This window comes from Petaurus breviceps, unplaced genomic scaffold (genome assembly GCF_028583685.1).
Source record: "Petaurus breviceps papuanus isolate PSGF00001 unplaced genomic scaffold, PetGlider_PUasm1.0 216, whole genome shotgun sequence".
NCBI lineage: Eukaryota > Metazoa > Chordata > Mammalia > Diprotodontia > Petauridae > Petaurus > Petaurus breviceps.
Genome location: NW_027185867.1, coordinates 5,746,095 through 5,764,496, shown reverse-complemented (window position 1 = coordinate 5,764,496; position 18,402 = coordinate 5,746,095). Strand labels below are relative to the sequence as shown.

The following is an 18,402-nucleotide window of genomic DNA, read 5'->3' as shown; positions in this document are numbered from 1 at the left end:
CAGCAAAAGGGCTCAGAAATATAGCAAACCATAGGTTTGAGCCTACATAGGAACAAACCTGAATGTCCCTGGCACAGGTTCCTGCCCTGGAAGCTAATAGTTCTGTGGCTAGATCTTCCTAAAACTTTATTTCCCAGACAAAAACAAATTACTGGTTTCAACTTACCACTGAATAGATCAGCAAAGCAGCCCTTGTCCAGTGGTTTTCAGATCTCCTGTAAATCATGATACCCTCAAAACTAGAACCTAAGTTTTATCAAAAGAGATCTTATCCCTAGAATGAAATACATTCCAAAAGCCAAAGATAAAATTCCTATAATTTCACCCTCCTGAATAAGAGGGTATAACTTACTAATATAAAATGTATGTGTTCATTCGATAACCATTTATTAAATGTACAAAGAACTGAACTAAATATAAGGAGTCTGGAGAAAGCAGTATAAACACAATGCATGATCCCATGATCCCTGACCTAATGGAGCTGAAAGGCATGAGGATATCCACTCCAGATTTAGTCTTATTTCAGAGTGAGTTTTCCTGTTTCCCTTCCTCTAAATAGATCAGGCCTTCCATCACTGGGTCTGATAGGAAATGGGGTCAGACATGGAATTGTATATAATAGGCAGCATCTCACCAATATATCTAAGCCTAAATCCAACCCTTGGAATCCAAGAGTGGGCTAAGGCATGCACCCATGTGTGGTTAGGGTAGGAAAATGATTAGGTCCATATTTTTACACTCAGTTATCTACTATGTCCTTAACTTACAAAGATTGTTCATACCCTCAAACTCTGTCCCTAGCCCCACTTCAACAAAGGTTATTCCCCACGATGTTTCCTTGGCCAGAATTTCTTTGCTCCACCCCATCCTCCTTGTGCAAGGGGAAGCCTGATGTATCTCCCCACCAGATCATGTGCCATGCCATAAGGCAAACCATGTGAGATTGTACCCAGCTTGGTATTAGAATGAACTGTTGCTTATTAGACCTTAGATATAAAAAGTATCACTGATCACACAAAAGTCTTTAAGGGCAAGGGATGAGGCCCCCTTTAAAAGAGGGTCCCAAGTGTGATGCTCACTCTCCACCACCCCCCTCTACAGAGCTTCCCACATTGATTTCAATGGTGCTGATTTTTGTTCAATGTTGCCATACAAGCTGAAAATAGTAAAGAACCTCTTTACAAGCTTTGTAATGGCAAGATCCTTTTTCTTCCCTCCCATCCCCTGTCCCTCTTCCTCCATCCTACACTCAGTGTGCTCCTAAGTATAAATTCAAAATCCTAGTCCAGAGTTTATACTTTTCTCCCCATTTTGAGGGTTAGTTGCTCAGCCACTAAGTCAAATTCGTTCTTCATGGCAAGAAGTGATGAACAGCAGCAGTCCAGAAATGATCCAATGTGTCATTTAAAAATCAGTTGACAGAATTGAGAATCTTTAGCCTAAAGAAAAGAAAATTTAATGGGGTCATGATAGCTGTCTTTTGAGTATTTAGAGGGCTGCCAGGTGGAAGTGGGAGTAGATATATTCTGCTTAGCTGTAGAGGGAAGAAGGTAGAAGTTACAGGAAGATTTTAACTTAATATAAATAACTTTCTAAGAACTAGAGCTGTCCAACAAAGGAACGGCTGCCTCAAGGGACAATGAGCTCCCTGACACTGGAGGTATTCAAAAAGAGGTTGGACAGCCATCCTTCAGGGATGCTACAAAAGGGACCCACATACTAGATGACCTCTAAGGACCCTTCCAACTCTAAAGGTCTATGATTATACATCCTGCTATCTTGGTCTCTTCTAAGACTGTTCTTCATGAACAACAGCTAGAAGTTTCCAGGAAATAGCAGCCTGAGCAGGCAGCTTGTAGCAAGGAATTGGGTTAAGGACAAACACCTTTGACTGTGTTCTTAGACCCAGCTTTGCTGGACAGCCCGACTACAAGCAGTCCTAAATTGTGCTTCCAATTCTCTTTATCCTTAGCGTCCCTACCTGCTTCTCACAGAGACACCTTCTTACATGTGCGTGCGCACACACACACACACACACACACACACACACACGGTATGACTGCAGTAATCCTGACATAGTCTCTCTTTGGGGTTCCCCTGTGTATAAGAACACAAACCAGCAAAGAGGACAAAGGTTAGCATCTTGAACCCTGTAATTCCTCTAATCTTGAGTGATGCCACCTTCCCAAATAGAAGAAGGAAAAAAACTGCCAAGTCTCAGGAGTTTCCATGTAAGATACAAGCTGGAGAGACAGGGACAGAAGTGACCTATGTCTTTCCCTCAGTACTGAGAGTAGAAATGCTCATGTAGGGAGTTTGACTTGTGAAAGAGAGAGCTCCCTTTTCAATATATGTTATCAAAACTTAGGTCCAGTCCCAGAGGTCCTCAGCATTTCAGAGGCTGAGGGAGTTGGGAAGGGGGCAGTCATACACTCCAGATGGTGGGGCTAATGGAACACTCCCAATCTATTCCCTCACATCCTTTTATGTAATCCACCTACTTCTCAAAACTGTTTCAGAGCACAGGTGCCTGAATCCCCTGTGACCCCCTATTGCAAGAGACAAATGGAAAGAATTAGGTTGCAAGAGCTATTTTTGCAAGCTCCCCCTGTGTTTGCTTTTGAATTGCTCTGAAAACACCCTGTCCTATGCATGCCCTGATTCCACAAAGAAAAGCCAGACTCCAGTTGGTCAGGTGGCCAACTCCCCATTCTCACATCCACAACTCAACTGCTAGGCCATAACTTCCCCCACCCTTAAATTGCCCTTTGCTTCAATTCAACTTGATTTAACAAAATATTTTCGAGCACCTACGAGGAGCACAGAACTGATAGGGGGGTACTGTTGGGAGATATACATAAGAGGACAACTGTGTAGCTCCTATTGTCAAGGGGATGACACTTCAGTGGGGTTGGAAAGCTTATACACATTGAAAATTAGGAACACAACATTCAACAAATTTAACAATCATCTATCAAATACCAATTATGTACAAGACATACGTGGGTGCTAGGAGAAGAAAAAGAAATTATATAAGGAACTTCCATTCTATGGAGGAGATACCACATTTATAAAGATATGTAAATGCAGAGTAATTTGAGGAGGGAGACAGCACTATGGAGGAGGGGAAAAGATAGAGTGAGGGAAGGAATCCCAAACTTTATCTTGAAGCTGAGGCTTCTCCAACAGGATAAGACAAGGAAGGAGTGCACTCTATTCAAGGAGACCCTGAAGGGAGGCACAGAGCCAGGAGATGCAATGATGAGTTTGGGGCATGGCTACCAGAGTGATTTAGCAGAAATGTCAAGTGTGTGAAAAGGAGCAATGGGAGATCAATCTGGAACGACAGGTTGTAGATAGATTCTAGAGGTTTAAAATGTCAACTGAGGAGTCTATGTGTTAACCCAGAAGCAATAGGGAGCTATAGAAGTGGCATGATCACACCATCTTTGGAAGATTAATTTGGCAGTTCTGTAGACAATGGATTAGAGAAGGTAGGGACTGGAACTCTGGGGATCAATTGATCAAAAATCAAGTAAGGAAGTTACTGGAATAGTGCAGGTGAAAGGGGAGGTAGGGAAATTTTAAACCAGGTTAGTGGTCATGTATATCTAGAAAAGAAGATCAGTGTGAAAACTGTTATGGGAGTAAAATTGATGAGACAGAAAATAATTGGATGTCAAGGTGAGGGTCGGGAGAGAGTCAAAGATGGCTCTAAGATTATGAACCTCGGTGACAGGAATGTGTGTCCTTAGCAAATGGTGTCCTTAGCAAAAACAGGGAAGTTTAAAGAAAGGGAGCAGTTTTAGAGGAAAAGAGAAATAATTAGTTCCATTTTGCACATGTTGAGTTTGAAATGCCAATAGGACGTCCAGATGGAAAGCCATAGTCAGTTGGCAGGACTGAAATTCATGAGAGTTACTAGGGTTAGACATATAGATTTGGCAGTAATTTGTTTAGAGATAATAAAATGAATTCATAGGAGTTGGTGAGATCAAGAAAGTATAGAAAGGGACAAGAGAGCCCAAAGACAAAACCTTAGGGATTACTCACATTTGAGAGGTGAGAGATAGATGAAGATCCAGCAAAACGGACAAGAAATGAAATAGTCACACAAATAGGAGAAAAATCAGGGGAAAGTAAAATCACAGAAACCTATGAAGAAGAGAGTATCCCTGAGGATGGAGAAGTCATCAAGTGTCAAACAGGATGAAGACTGGAAAAAGACTATCAGGCTTAGTAGTTATGAGACCTTTGGTAGAAAGCAATTTCAGTAAGTGGTATAATTAGAATTGTGATCGCAAAGGCTGGATGAGCAAAGGAAGGAAATGAACATAGAAAATTCTTGGAAATTCATAAATGAAAGAAAGAAATATAGAATAATAATTCAAGAGGATGGCAGTCAAATGAATGTGTTTGAGGGTTTGGGGAGGAGGAGTTGGTTTTTATATGGATGGGGAGAGGTAGTCACATTTATAAGCAGCAGAAATCCAATGAGACTGAAAATAGGTGAGAGGGAGACAGGGAGGGAAGGAACGAAGGAACAAAGGAACGAAAGAATGAAGGAAAAAGGAGGGAAGGGAGGGAGAGAGGAGGAAAGGGATTAGGGAAGCAAACTTCTAGAGAACATGAGAGGCAACAAGATCAAGGACAGGGTTGGTGTTGGCAAAGTCAAAGATCACCTTTGTCAGAACCTGGGACAAATGAGAGAATGTAGAGCCCTATTAAAGATTTCTAAGCTATAGAGTAGAGAAGGAGAGCTAATAACCCTGATTTTCTTAATAGAATAGAAAATTATGTCCTCATTGATTTTGTGGTAGGGTGGTACACTGAGGATTAGGAAGATTAAGAAGTTTCAAAATACCTCCTATGAGGAATGTGCTGATCAGGAAAAGATAAAAGAATCACTATGTAGCAAAGACTTATAACATAAATTTATGTGATTTCCTCTGTTGACATTTAGCAGTATTTGATTGGGTATAAAGAAGGCTGATAATAGGGATAATCCAAGAAGGCAAGAGATTCAAAGTTATGAGATATAGTTCAGCTGGTCAACTACACGGTCAAGACTATAAAGGCATAATAAACTAGGAAAAAGGAAGGGACTAAGAGACTAGAAGTTGTAGTGAGGACCAATAGTTGTAAGAGGAATGAGAGTATGAGAGGGAAGAAGAGGATATTATTATTAGAGGAATTTCAGGATTTAAGATTATGGAGATGGAATTTGGGGGTGATGGTGGGAGCTAAGATACAACCAAAGTTTGATGAACTTGGAATGCAGATTCCTTTAGGGAGCAGCAAAGCATATATTCAAGTCTAATTATGGGGCAAAAGTTGAAGTGGAGGGAAGTCTGTCAGGTATTTTCTTGACAAAGTAAAGAGAGGAAGTTGGAGGCCAATAGATGACTGAAGCAAAGATATGGAAATATCCTATATTGATTTATCTAGATGGAGTGAACCCCAATAGAGAATAAAGAGCTAAGTGGCACATCTAGAAAGTAGAGGATGGGGCAGTACATACACAGTATGCCTACTTATCCTGGCTTTTTGTTTCCAGGGGCACAAATGAAGCAGCAGCATCTTCTAGGGGATCCAATTGTCTGTGAGCACAAGAAATTGATAAAAAGTATAAAGGAAGTTAAAGATAGAATTGGGTTTTCAAAAAGGAAGTACCAGTTTACCAAGGCTCACACCCTCCAGAGTCTTTTTAAACACCCTCAAAGTGAAAGCAGCAAAGAGATTGAATAGGTTGAATTGAATTGAATAGATCTATCTGTGTGGAATTAGAGAAAATATGAGATAAAATCCCTGCCCTCAATAAGTTTATAATCTAGTTGGAGAGGAAAAGACTTAGATACATGAAATAACTAAGGAACAAGACATTAGAGTTAAATACAAAATATGTTATTCAAATATAAATGTCACTGGAGACCAAGGAAAGCTCAGTGGAAGATCAGAGTTGTCTTATGAAAAAATAATCAATTTGAGCTGGACCTTGAAAGATTAGGAGGATTTAAAGAGATGGAGAAAAGGGGAAAAGATTATTATATTGAGGGAGGAAGACACTGTACAACAGGAAAAGGTGAAAGTAACAGCAGAAATGAGCTTGACCTGTGCAAGGAACTGTCAGGGTAGAGAGGAGACAGTGGGAAGTAGTAAGAGATAAGGTTACATTGTTAAGGTGGGGCCAGATAATGGAGAGCCTTGAAAGCTGGAATGAGACATTATCTCAAAGGCGTTATGGGGAGCCATTATAGATTCTGGAGCAGGGGCATTCCCTATGAGTTGTGAAAACTAATGGCCAAAACACCTTCCCTGGCATTTTCTTTCCTTTTTTTATATCCTGCCCAGTCTTGGGGTTTTCTTTGTCACCCTCTTGCTTTTTAGAAAGAGCTCTTCCTGGAGCAGTCCAGGAGCATGCCAGATATGATCTGGGGGGAGGGAAGGAGGATCTTTGAGATTCATCCAGTGTCGGAGTACACTCATGTCTCTCTCTGCATCCCCTGCAGATGACCGCCTATGGGGCTTTCCTCCACAAGGGCTCTTTCTGCAGGAACTACTTCAACATCTTGGACCTCCTCGTGGTCAGCGTGTCCTTGATCTCCTTCGGTATCCAGTGAGTAGGGGGTCCCTCTTAGCCCAAGAGAGAGAGTGGATAATAGGAGGAAGGAGCAGGAAGGCCACTCCAAGGTCCAAGGGTTTTTTGCTTTAAGTATGACCTTTTGACCTTGCCAGTCCCTAAGATGCAAAAGGCCTTGATATATCAAGGAGCTATTTGACAGTCTGGAAATAAGCTAGACAAGCTTAGCCCTTTTCTGGACAAAACTGCCAAGTAGGCAAAGTTGGACCACAAACTTTGTTTTTGGTGCCTTCAGCTTTTTAAATTTGAAATATTCCTCTTTCTTCTTCAACTTTGCCTCATCAAAGTACCCAGCACCCCCATGCAGCCCATTCCAGTGGTCACAGCCTGCCACAGTAGTATCCCACTCAGTCCTGCATCCCAGGGCCTTGTAACCTATCTTTCCACCTTTCCTTTATTTAAATATACCTGCCACTTAACTCTTTCCTGCAGAGAACTGCTTTTAACTAGATATCAAATTGGTATGGGTCTAATCAGTTAGTTTCCTCTGAGATGTTAAGAGCTGATAGCTTTACCTTTCCCAGAGATTCCGTTTCCATTTGAATAAGGAGCAGAATGCATTAACCCAAAGGAATAAATGCCTAGACTATCTACTTCCATAATTAAAACCAGTCTGGAGGATTTAAGGAGAACAGAGTTAGGTACTTCGATAACAAGTCCCTTTTGAGGAGAAGGTAAGGATTTTAATATTATTGGGAATGTTAAGTTTAGTGAAAAGAGTCCTGAGGTAGAAATCTGGAAATCTGGGTTAGGGCTAGACCAAGGTTAATCCTGCCAATCACTCTGTGGGCTTGACTCAGTTACTTCCTTCCATTTATTGGACTTTTCTCATTTGCAAAATGGAAATAATATTGATAGTCTTTCACAGGGATAGCAAGGGGAAAAGTGAAATGAAATAAGGGAAACTTTTTATATTCTTTGGAACAAAGGTACATGAAAAAAATATATTATTCACCTATCCATCCAGATATTTCTATCATCCTTTGGCTACTAAGAAAATAAAACCAATGACAGTCACCCTTAGTGGGCAGGATCTACCAGCATCTAAGGCTGGTGTCCAGCAATTTAAGCCAGAATGGTTAGGTGGGAAGAGGAGGTAGCAGTGGGATGTATTGAGAGGTGGAATGGTAGAAAGAAACACCTCGAAAAGAAAGAGAAATAGCACACACAGCCCACTATCCACGAGGTTCTCATTATTTTCTAACAAGCCCACACCTCCAGATATGCTTTGAGAACAGCCTCTCTACTGCTAGGATAGTTGCTTCTACTCCACCCTCTAAGCCTGAGTAGGGTTTTTAAAAATAGATAATTAAAGGAAGGAGAAAACAATAAGCAAAGAAGGGTATAAGATAGCCCAGTTATAAGGTCACAGCATTGTTCATTCCATTAACCCTGGGCCAGCCCTAACCCTTTACCTAGTATACCACCCCCTTAATACTTTTCCATTTCCAACTGATTGGGGGAAGGGAAAGGGGAAAGAAGAAAGGCCAAAAGGTTGCAGTAAATTTCTCCAGCCCCCATGCTCCTGGGATGATGAGTGTTTTCAGTTCCTGATTGATTCTTTAGATATCAAAAAGGTTTTGGCAGGACCCAACAGGAAAGGGGGCAAAACAGAGTAAAAAGAAAATTCATTTCTTTAGAGACGAGTCTCAAATTCAGCACCTCTAGGGAGATGAACAATTCTGAACAACTCTTGGAGGCAGCCAACATTTGCCTAGTGGACTTCCAGGGAAAGCATCCACTGTTCCATAAATGAGAAGGAAGGAGCATCTGTGACCCGAGACTCTCAGAAGCACTACACAGTGACTCAGAGTTCTGCTCATCCTGCCCAACCTTTATGCCAAGCCTGGTGATATGTGTGATCTGAATGAATTCTGATCCTGTACAGAGACAGGCTTGGCCTCATGTGTAAATCCTAGAATCATAGACCCTTAGAATCTTAGATACTAAAGGAACCTTAGACGTCATTTGGTTCATCACTCATCAGGCAGAGTAAGCTGCTGCCAACATAGTAGATTTGACTTTGAGGGATACGTGCCCAAAACTGTCTTACCAAACCGTATGCTTAAGTGCCTGAAACTCTACCATTAGTGATTCATTCCTTTAAGTGAAACATTGCTGTCAGTAGACATCCTCTTTATTCGGTCACTATGCATTAGGCTACTTTGCTTTCCAAGAGGAGGTCCCCTGGGCTGACAAAAGGAGCATTTGGGTTCCTGGGATATATAGGAATGGTAGACTATGGGGGAATGGGAGTAGGAGTGGAGACCAAAAAGAAGATACTAGGGAGGGGAAAGGAAAGGGGGGAAAGAGTAATCTCTGAAGATAAACTTTGTTTACTTCACAATTTTGCCTGGGACGGGCCCTGTCCTGGAACCTCTTTCACTTGTACTCACAAATGGGATACTAACAACTCAACACGGCTTTTTCTTTCAGATCCAGTGCCATCAATGTTGTCAAGATCTTGAGAGTTCTCAGAGTACTCAGACCCCTGAGAGCCATCAACAGGGCCAAGGGACTAAAGGTGAGAAATACTAGCCCAAGGTTTAGCCGTCCTGCTGGCTTAAAACCCTTCCATGTTGGGGGTGGGGAAGGACCATGAGTGTTGTCCAGTCATGTGGGCAATAAGAGATAGATATGATAGGCTATTGGTCATATCGAACAGCTTCTCTCAGACCCACTCCCAAATAAGCTCTCCCTATCTCTACAGCACATTCTGTCCCTATGATTAAATGACTTAAAATACTTAAATTATTGGAAGGAATTACCCTGTGGTAAGACTGCCCTGGATTTAAAGACAGAGGATCTGGGCTCAATGAACAATTCATTTACATCTCTGAGGTTTGGCTTCTGCATCTGTAAAATGATGAAGTTAATGATACTTCCATGGCTTAGCGTATGCAGTTATGATGAAAGCACTGTGTAAATTTCACAATATAGAAATAAAAACTGATATTATTGCAACCAGAAAAGTTGTTTTAAATGATTAGATCCCACATAAAACTTTGCAAAGGCTCCTTTCTTAAGTCACTGAGGCCCTCAACATAGTGACTGAGAACTCGAATGATACAAATTCTCTATTTGGGGAGGTCCAGGATTTCGCTGGCCAGACAGTCACGACACCAAAGTTTCTATCCTGTGATGTTCCAGCGCTGACTCATGGCATAATTCTGGAGAGTTACTCCATCTCTCTGAGACTAACGTCCCCTACCCATGGAGAATGGTACTTACTACTGCCTTTCCTCGCAGAGGCTCCTGAGGTATCTAGGGGCTCAATAAAGACTGGAATGGGGGACTGTTTCCAGACTCATTTTCCATTACTCCCCCTCACACACTGTACATCCCAGCCAAACGAGCACTTGCTGTTACCCACATAAGACATTATCCCTCCTTGTCTTTGCACAGGCTGTCCCCAATGCTCTCGTTCTCATCCCTACCTCTTGGCATCCTTAGCTCCCTTCAAAGCTTCGCTCATGTGACACCTCCTACATGAGACCTTTCCTGACCCTCCCCAACTCCCACTCCTTGGTGCTCTCCCCCTCAAAAAAGTGACTTTGCATTTACTTTGTATGTATCTCAGCGAAATCCCATCTTCGGCAAGAAAGCTCCCCAGTCTCCTGGAATGCTAGTGCCTTTCCCCTGCTGATTATCTCCAATATAACTTGATCTTCCATAGCTGTTTGCTTGTTGTCTCCTCACTAGACTATAAGCCTTTGAGGTCAGGAACTGTTCTTTGCTTTCTTTGTTATCTCTAGAGTTTAGCATAATGCCTGCCATACATTAGTAACTTAAAAATTTTTGTTCCCTGACTATTGTATTTATCAGTAACATATCTCCCCAAATAGAATGTAAACTCCCGCAGATGAAGCTTTGTTTCACTTTTGTCTCTATACCTAGCATAGCACTTTGTACATAGAATTTGCTTAGTGATTATTAAGTTAAATTGAGATAATCATTTGATCACAATTTTGAAGGGAAGACTCAATGCTTCCAAGACCTCTCAGTAGCCCTGGGCCCTTCCCCCATTTTAATTCAACTCACGAATATTTATTAAATTCCTGCTGTGTCCCAAGCACTATGCCAGGGACTGAGGGAGATAAAAGTATGAAATATAAAATGGATATAGGGCTTTCCCTCAAGAAATTTACAGTTTAATAAGGGAAGAAAAGTCACATACACATGCAAAAATAATTTGTTCCTTTCTTCCTGCAGCATGTGGTCCAGTGTGTGTTTGTTGCTATCCGAACCATAGGGAACATTGTGATTGTCACCACACTTCTACAATTCATGTTTGCCTGCATTGGGGTACAGCTTTTCAAGGTAAAACTTTGTTTTTGAGTCAAACTTATAAAAATGTGACCCCTAAAAACAACGAATCAGACTTGGAATGGAAGTGGATGTCTCTGTTCCTCTTTCCCCAACATTCTAGACCAATGACATAAGCTGATGGAAGGAATGGTTCACCTAGATACTCCTCCCCCAGGAGTCAGGTTAAAACCATTTCTTACAGCCCTGCTTCTGGTCCCTCAACCCTGCCTCCTACCAGACATTCCGTAAGTCATGAGAGTGCAAAAATCTTTCTCATGTTGGGAAAAGGGAAGTATAGCGCTTTAAAAATATTTCACTCTTCTCAAGAAGGTACAGTGTATCTTTATTGCCTTTTTCAGATCTAAGTACCTCTTTCTGCCTAACTTCTAAAACCTACTATACCCCCCAACTACTCACTAGGGCACACCCTTTTATGTCGGTCAGATCATTTTCCTCTGAATATGCCGTGCTAATTCTGACCTCCTTCCCTTTACTCATTTTATTCTCTCCACCTGAGATTTTCTTGCCCCCCCCCACTCCCCTCTAAGGGGAAGGGAGAGAAGATAGGAAGATCTGAAATTGTCTACACAGGGGTTCATTAACCTACTTAGATTTTTTTTAAGATATTTTATTTTATTTTTTAAGAACCTTTCTCACCCAGCCCAGAAGTACATCAGTCATTTGTGGGCCTAACCCTTTCTAACCTAAACTGGTTCACCCCTCCTTAACCTGCTCCCAGAGACTCACCATATTAGTGCCAGACTTCATGTAAACACTTACTCAACTTTAGCCCACTACAACTCAGAACTCCTGAGTAAAGCAATCTGTTATCCTCAGCTTCAAACAGGTGCAGGGACCACAGGTATGCATCGCCTTGCCGGCTAACCTACTTAGATTTTAAACGCAGTCACATATAAAAGGTGGAAGGGTAGGTTGCTGAAAATTAATTTTAAAAACAAGGAGTATGGTCCTATAAGAAGAGCATCAAGAGCTCAAATGCTTAGAATGGGGTAAGATGGATAAGGAAGGAAAGTTGAACAAAACAAAAAGGGGTGATTGGGAATATCAGAGGCAGGAAGGATCAGTGAAAAGATAGGACTGCTGTTTGGCATGATTAGACCAATGCTAAGAGACAGCAGAGAGAAGCGAGAGTCATATAGCAGTGTGTCAGACCTGGCCTCAGCAAAGCTGGGGTGCAAATCCAGTCCCTTCATACTCACTAGCTGTGAAACTGTGGGGAGAGCACTTCGTTTCCTCATTTGTAAAATGCATAATAATAAATATTAATTGATTAATACTCATTATTAGTAGTAGTGACTACTTCACAGGGCTCAAATACATCAGGCTCAGATGAGGCGATGTATGCAAAACACTTTGGAAACTTTAAAATGCTATGTAAATGTCAACTCAGTTCTTATCTTGATTCTGGGGTTTTTTTCCTGCCAAGAAGAATAATCTTTTAAATGTAAAGGAATAGAATAAAAATGGCTAATGGGGAGTTGAAACCCAAGATTTAAAAAAAGCTTCTGTTAATGATAATTTCGAATCTATACACTGGGAGAATGATGTCCCAGGTTCCCGAAAGAACTGGAAGATGAAATTGCTGTGATCTTTGGAAGATCAGGAGAGGAGCCACAGTACTGTAGAGGGCAAATGTTCTTCCAATTTAAAAAAAAAAAAAAGGAAAGTAAATCTGCAACCTATATAGGTCAGTGAGTTTGATTTCCATTACTGGCAAGATTTGAAAATGTGTTATTAAGGAGACGGTAGTGACATCAAGGCAAGGAAAGTGATGGCAAAGAAACACCATGGCTTCATCAAGGCAGGTCATGCCAGACTAACTTAATTTCCTTTTTTTTTTTTTTAACTATTATCTAGATTTTAACAAAACATTTTGAGAAGTGCTCTACTCTATTTTTATGGACAAGAAGGAGAGATATGGACTACACAAAAGTACAGTTATTTGGATTCAGAATTGTTCAATGACTGGACCTAAGAGGAGTGAATCATTAGTGTCTGGGTCTCTAGTGAAGTGCCCCAAGGATCTGTGTGGCCTTTTGCTGTTTAACATTTTTTCAGCTCCTTGCATAGATGCATGGATGACATACTTATCAAATTTTCAGAAACATAAAGCTAGAAAGGAGAGTCAGGATGGGAGGCAGAGGAATCCATGCTTTTTTCCATATCTGAGGAGTGATTCAGAATCCAAAAAGATTTTGACAACCTAAATTGTTCCATGGAACTGTAATAGGGATAAATGTAAAGTCTTACACTTGAGTTCAAAATATCATCTTCATGAGTGTAAGTGGGGAAGGCATGATCAGGTACCACTGTATCTGAAAATAATTTGAGGACCTCAATAAATTTTAAAGTCAGCATAAATCAGTAGTTTGATACAGCAGTTGAAAGCACTAATACTGGGGCAGCTAGGTGGCACAGTGAATAGAGCACCAGCCCTAGAATCAGGAGGACCTGAGTTCAAATCCGACATCAGACACTTGACACTTAACTAGTTGTGTGACCTTAGGCAAGTCACTTAACCCCAACTGCCTTGACTTCCCTCCTCAAAAAAAAGAAGAGAGAAGAAAAACAGAAAAGTGCAAATACAGTCTTAAACTACATGAGGAGAGGTATAACATGAGCATGAGAAGTGACAGCCCAATTCTACCACCCTAGTCAAACCAAATCTGTAGGGTTGTTTTCTACTACTGTTGATGTCACCACCATCAACTGAGTCATCCAGGTTCAAAACTTTGACCTCATCCTCAACTCCTTGTTCTCATTTACCCCACATATCCAATCTGCTGTCAATATTTCTACCTCGACAACATCTTTTGTTTATATCCCCTTCTCCGCATTTACATAGTCACCTCCCAGTTCGGGACTGCAGGTTTCTTGCCAGCTCTGTTACAATAGCCTTCATGTTGATATCTCTGCCAAGTCTTTGCCCCCTCCAGTTCACCCTCCATACAACTACCAAGGTGATTTTCCTGAAGTATAGTTCTGACTATGTCATTTCCCTGCTCAATAAACTCCATTGGCTCCCTATTTCCTCAGGAATCAAATATAAACTCCTTTTTGACATTTAAACCTCCTTATAACTTGACTCTATCCCATATTTCTGGTGTTCTCACACATGACGTCCCTCTACACACTCTCCAATCCAGCCATCCTGACCGACTTTGCTATATTCTTCACACACAGCACTCCCTCCCTTGTTTCTGTGCCTTGGCACTAATATCTGCTACCGTGTTTCCCCGATAATAAGACACTGTCTTATTATTTTTTTTGGACAGAAAAACACCAGAGGGCTTATTTTCAGGGGAGGGCTTATTTTAATGAACATTGACAGCAATTTTAATAAACAGGTAAATGTGAACAAAAAAATGTACCTTTATTCAATAATGAATTCAATAAAGAACAGGATGACGTGCTCACTGCTGCAGCTCTGATTGGATGCAGCTCGGAGCGCGGCGTGAGTTTCACGGGGGTGGGGGGGACAACAGTGCATACAGAGGGTACCATAATGTAGCGTGTAGTGCAGGGGATCACCTTCACTACAGTAGCAATCTCAATAGGGCTTATTTTTGGGGGAGGGCTTATTTTAGAGGAATCTTACACAGTAAGGGGAGGGCTTATTTTCGGGATAGGCCTTATTATTGGGGAAACACGGTATGCTTAGAATTCTATCCCTGCTCACCTCCTCATTTCAGAATCCCTGACTTCACTTAAGACTCACTTTAGGGCAGCTAGGTGGCACAGTGAATAGAGTTCTGGCCCTGGAGTCAGGAGGACCTGAGAATCTGGCCTCAGACACTTACTAGCTATGTGACCCTGGGCAAGTCACTTCACTCTGATTGCTTAAAAAAAATAAAGATAAAAGACTCAGTTTAAATGCCACCTTCTTCAGGAAACCGTTCCCAGATGCCAGTGCCTTCCCCTCTAAGGTAACTTTCCATCCACTCTGCATATATCTTGTACGTATCTATTCATAAATATGTTACCCACCATGTATATGACAATATGCATACCATTAAAATGATAGTATAAGTACCTTGAGGGCAGAGACTGATTTTCCATTTTTTTACATTTCTAGCACTTAGCATAGTGACTGGCACTTAAGAAAGTCTCTAATAAATGCTTGTTGATTGATTGAAGAAGCAGGAAGTGTTTAGTTTGAAGAAAAGAAACCTCAGGAGGAGAGAGGTTGAGACATGAGAGCTGCCTTCAAGTATTTGAAGGACTGTCATGGGGAAGAGAGATTTCAATTATTTTATTTGTCCCCAGAGGGCAGAACTAAGAATAGTGGGCTGGAAGTTATAGAGAGACATGTTTAATCTTGATAAAAGGGGAAAAAAACTTCCTAATAATAAGAGCTTCCCAAAGGCTGTAATTAATACTCACCAAAGATCTTGGAATGAAGGCTGCTTTATTTCTTCTTGGGCATGTTGTAGAGAGAACTCTTATTAAGTTATGGTTTGGGCTGGAACAGATATTCTTAACCTTTTTGTGTCATGGAACCCCTAGAAACAGTCTGAGTAACATAGTGAAAAGGCCACAGGACCCTGAATTCAAATCTGGCCTTGTTGAGTGACCAAGTCACTTCACTTAACCTCTGTCTGCCCCAGTTTCCTCCTCTGTGGGACACTAATATGTTGGGATAATAATAACACCTACCTTCCAGGGTTGTTGTGAGAATTAAACAAGATAATGTTTATAAAGCAGTCTGCAAAACTTAAAACATCATGTAAATTGTAGCTAGCTATTTATTATTGTCTATGGACACCTCAGAATAATGTTTTTAAATGCATAAAATAAAATAGATTTGCAAGGAAACCAACTATATTGAAATATCTTTATCAAAATATTTTAGAAACATGTTCAAAGCCCCTGTGTTAAGACCTCTTGGACCAGGTGGTCCCTGAAATCCATTTCAACTTTAAGATTCTGTTACTCTATAATCCTTCCATCCTAATCCTCCATCCAAAAACCACTTCCTTCCAAATCTTATGTTTTGAGGCCCAGTACAAATAACTTCTCCATGAAGGCTTCCTTACTAGGCCAGCCTATGCTGATCATCTTTCTCTTCGTGAATTCCTTCTGTATTTATAGTTCTGATTTATTTTGTAACTCTATGGTACTGAAAACTATGCATTAACACATCTCAGTAAATACTTGTGGATTGATTAAAATCTCCCTTGATCCTCTAGGGCAAACTCTACACCTGTACAGACAGTTCCAAACAGACTGAGGCAGAATGCAAGTGAGTACAATCTAGTATGGAGTCAACCCAAAGGTCGGTCTGCCCTAGAAGATATGACTGATGGCCTGGGATGGGAAACTGGGGAGAGAACATCCTATTCTTTGCTCAGGAGCAATTTGGCCTGCAATAGACCTCTTCCTCTTCCCCATTTGGGAATCTGTCCCTAGTGACATTGCATAGAACACCATTGATTACTGTCCCACCCACAGAAATGTTACTGTTTGATCTGACATTTTAGGAATTTGCATAACCTACTGGGCAGAGGGATAGATGCCTAACATGCTTTTGTTACAAACCCACTCATATGCACTTTCAAGTTCAACCACTTGCCAAGTCTGGGGTCTGATTGCATCACCCTCAAATCCTTTTTCCTATGTGGAATCTACTGGGTTCTCAGAACTGTGATATTCACATATCACAATAGTCATAACTGCATCATCAGTGTCCCCAGATGGTGACATCATCGCATGTGGAGACTCCGAACCACACAGTTTCAAGACACAGCAGATGGCACCGCCTTCCAACTGACCCTAATATCTACTTGTTCCGTGATTCCAAAATTAAGGCACACCATAGGGACAAACCCGAGCCCCCAGGGATTTGTGCCAGAAGAATCACCTTTGACATTAACTGCACTCTTAGTGCCCATACATGTCTCTTTTTATTCACTCTCCTTCTGTTACAGCTTCATATTGCTAGTGATTTCACTCCTTCCTCTAATACCGTATTCCCATTCATTTCATACAACTTAACAAATGCTCCAGACTCCAAAACAAACAACCAGGAGCCAGGTCTTGAGTCACAAGAACAAGAAACGATCACACAGTTCAAAAGAATAAAGTAACACTTTGATAACTTGGAACATAATCACCAATTGTGGGCAGCTGCAAGTCTCTTTTGCCTTCCATGTAAGCTGTCTGTTTTTTAACTCATGAGTCTCCAGAGTCTAATGGCTTTGTTCATTGTCTAGGGCTCCTTGACAAAAATGGTGGGGAATGATGAAGTATCCCCCAAGTCACTGGTCTCAAGTATGGTTATTGTAGTTGTTTTTTGTCTTTGTATTGCCCTCTCCTACCACTTAGTAAATACTTAGTGTTTGTTGATTGAATAAATGAGCTAACTTATCCTTCCTTTCTCAGGGGCAACTATATTACATACAAAGATGGTGAGGTAGATCATCCCATCATTCAGCCTCGAAGTTGGGAGAATAGCAAGTTCGACTTTGACAATGTCCTGACAGCCATGATGGCCCTCTTCACTGTCTCCACCTTTGAGGGGTGGCCAGAGTGAGTATGAAGACCAATGTGCCCACAGCTTCGATGCCCAGGGATGAAATTGGGCCTTAGTCCCCTGACCACATCATCTCCCTGGCCATGCACATTCACATCCTCTGTAGATCATCTCCTCTACAGTAGGCACCTATCCCAGCACTTCCCTGAGCAGTGCCTCAGGTATACAAATTGTCTATGGTGAGAGGCATGGCATAGTGGAAAGTATACAAGATTTGGGGTCAGGACACCTGAGTTCCAGTCTCAGCTCTGCCATGAACAAGCTTGTGTCTGGGCAAATCACTTGACCACTCTAAACTTCATCTGCTAATGGAGGGGGCTAGATGAGAGAACCTCATAGATTCCTTTATAGCTTCAACACTTTCTGAGTTTCTGTGTCGAGTTGATGACCCAGGAAGGTGGTTATCCTCCAAGGTATAACCTTAACTTTTATCAGAGCCCCAGCCCAGTCCGGGATGTAGTTATAAGATGCTCATAGATCAGTGATCATGGATAACCATGCCATCTGGCTAGACATTTCCTTAGATTGTAGTCAGGGGTAGGGAACCTGTGGCCTCCTAGTTCCTTGGGTGTGGTCTTTTGACTGAGTCTAGGTTTTAAGGAACAAATCATTTTATTAAGGGGATTTGTTCTGTGAAGTTTGAATTCAGTCAAAGGGCTGCACTTGAGGACCTAGAGGGCCACATGTGGCCTAGAGGCCATAGATTCCTCACCCCTGCTAGATCCTCTGATATTCAAAGATGCCCCGATTAACAGGAGATACTTCAGTGGTTTAGGGTGATAAGGGTTGAAATGTTACTTCACTAATATAACCTCTGAGCTTCCTCACCAACTGCACTAGCTGTATCTAGACTGGCAATAGAAGAGAGTCTGTGTCTAGACTAGCAACAGAAGAGAGGCTG

At 41.5% G+C, this 18,402-nt stretch overlaps 1 protein-coding gene across 1 annotated transcript in view; it reads left to right on the top strand.

Annotated features, from left to right (window-relative positions):
• CACNA1C (calcium voltage-gated channel subunit alpha1 C) overlaps window positions 1–18,402 on the top strand; it is an 879,081-nt gene that overhangs the window by 745,247 nt on the left and 115,432 nt on the right. The window contains exons 22-26 of the mRNA XM_069094317.1: window positions 6,510–6,616; window positions 9,077–9,164; window positions 10,853–10,960; window positions 16,159–16,211; window positions 17,351–17,497. Coding sequence (XP_068950418.1) covers window positions 6,510–6,616; window positions 9,077–9,164; window positions 10,853–10,960; window positions 16,159–16,211; window positions 17,351–17,497 — 503 coding nt within the window. The remainder of the gene's footprint in view (window positions 1–6,509; window positions 6,617–9,076; window positions 9,165–10,852; window positions 10,961–16,158; window positions 16,212–17,350; window positions 17,498–18,402) is intronic.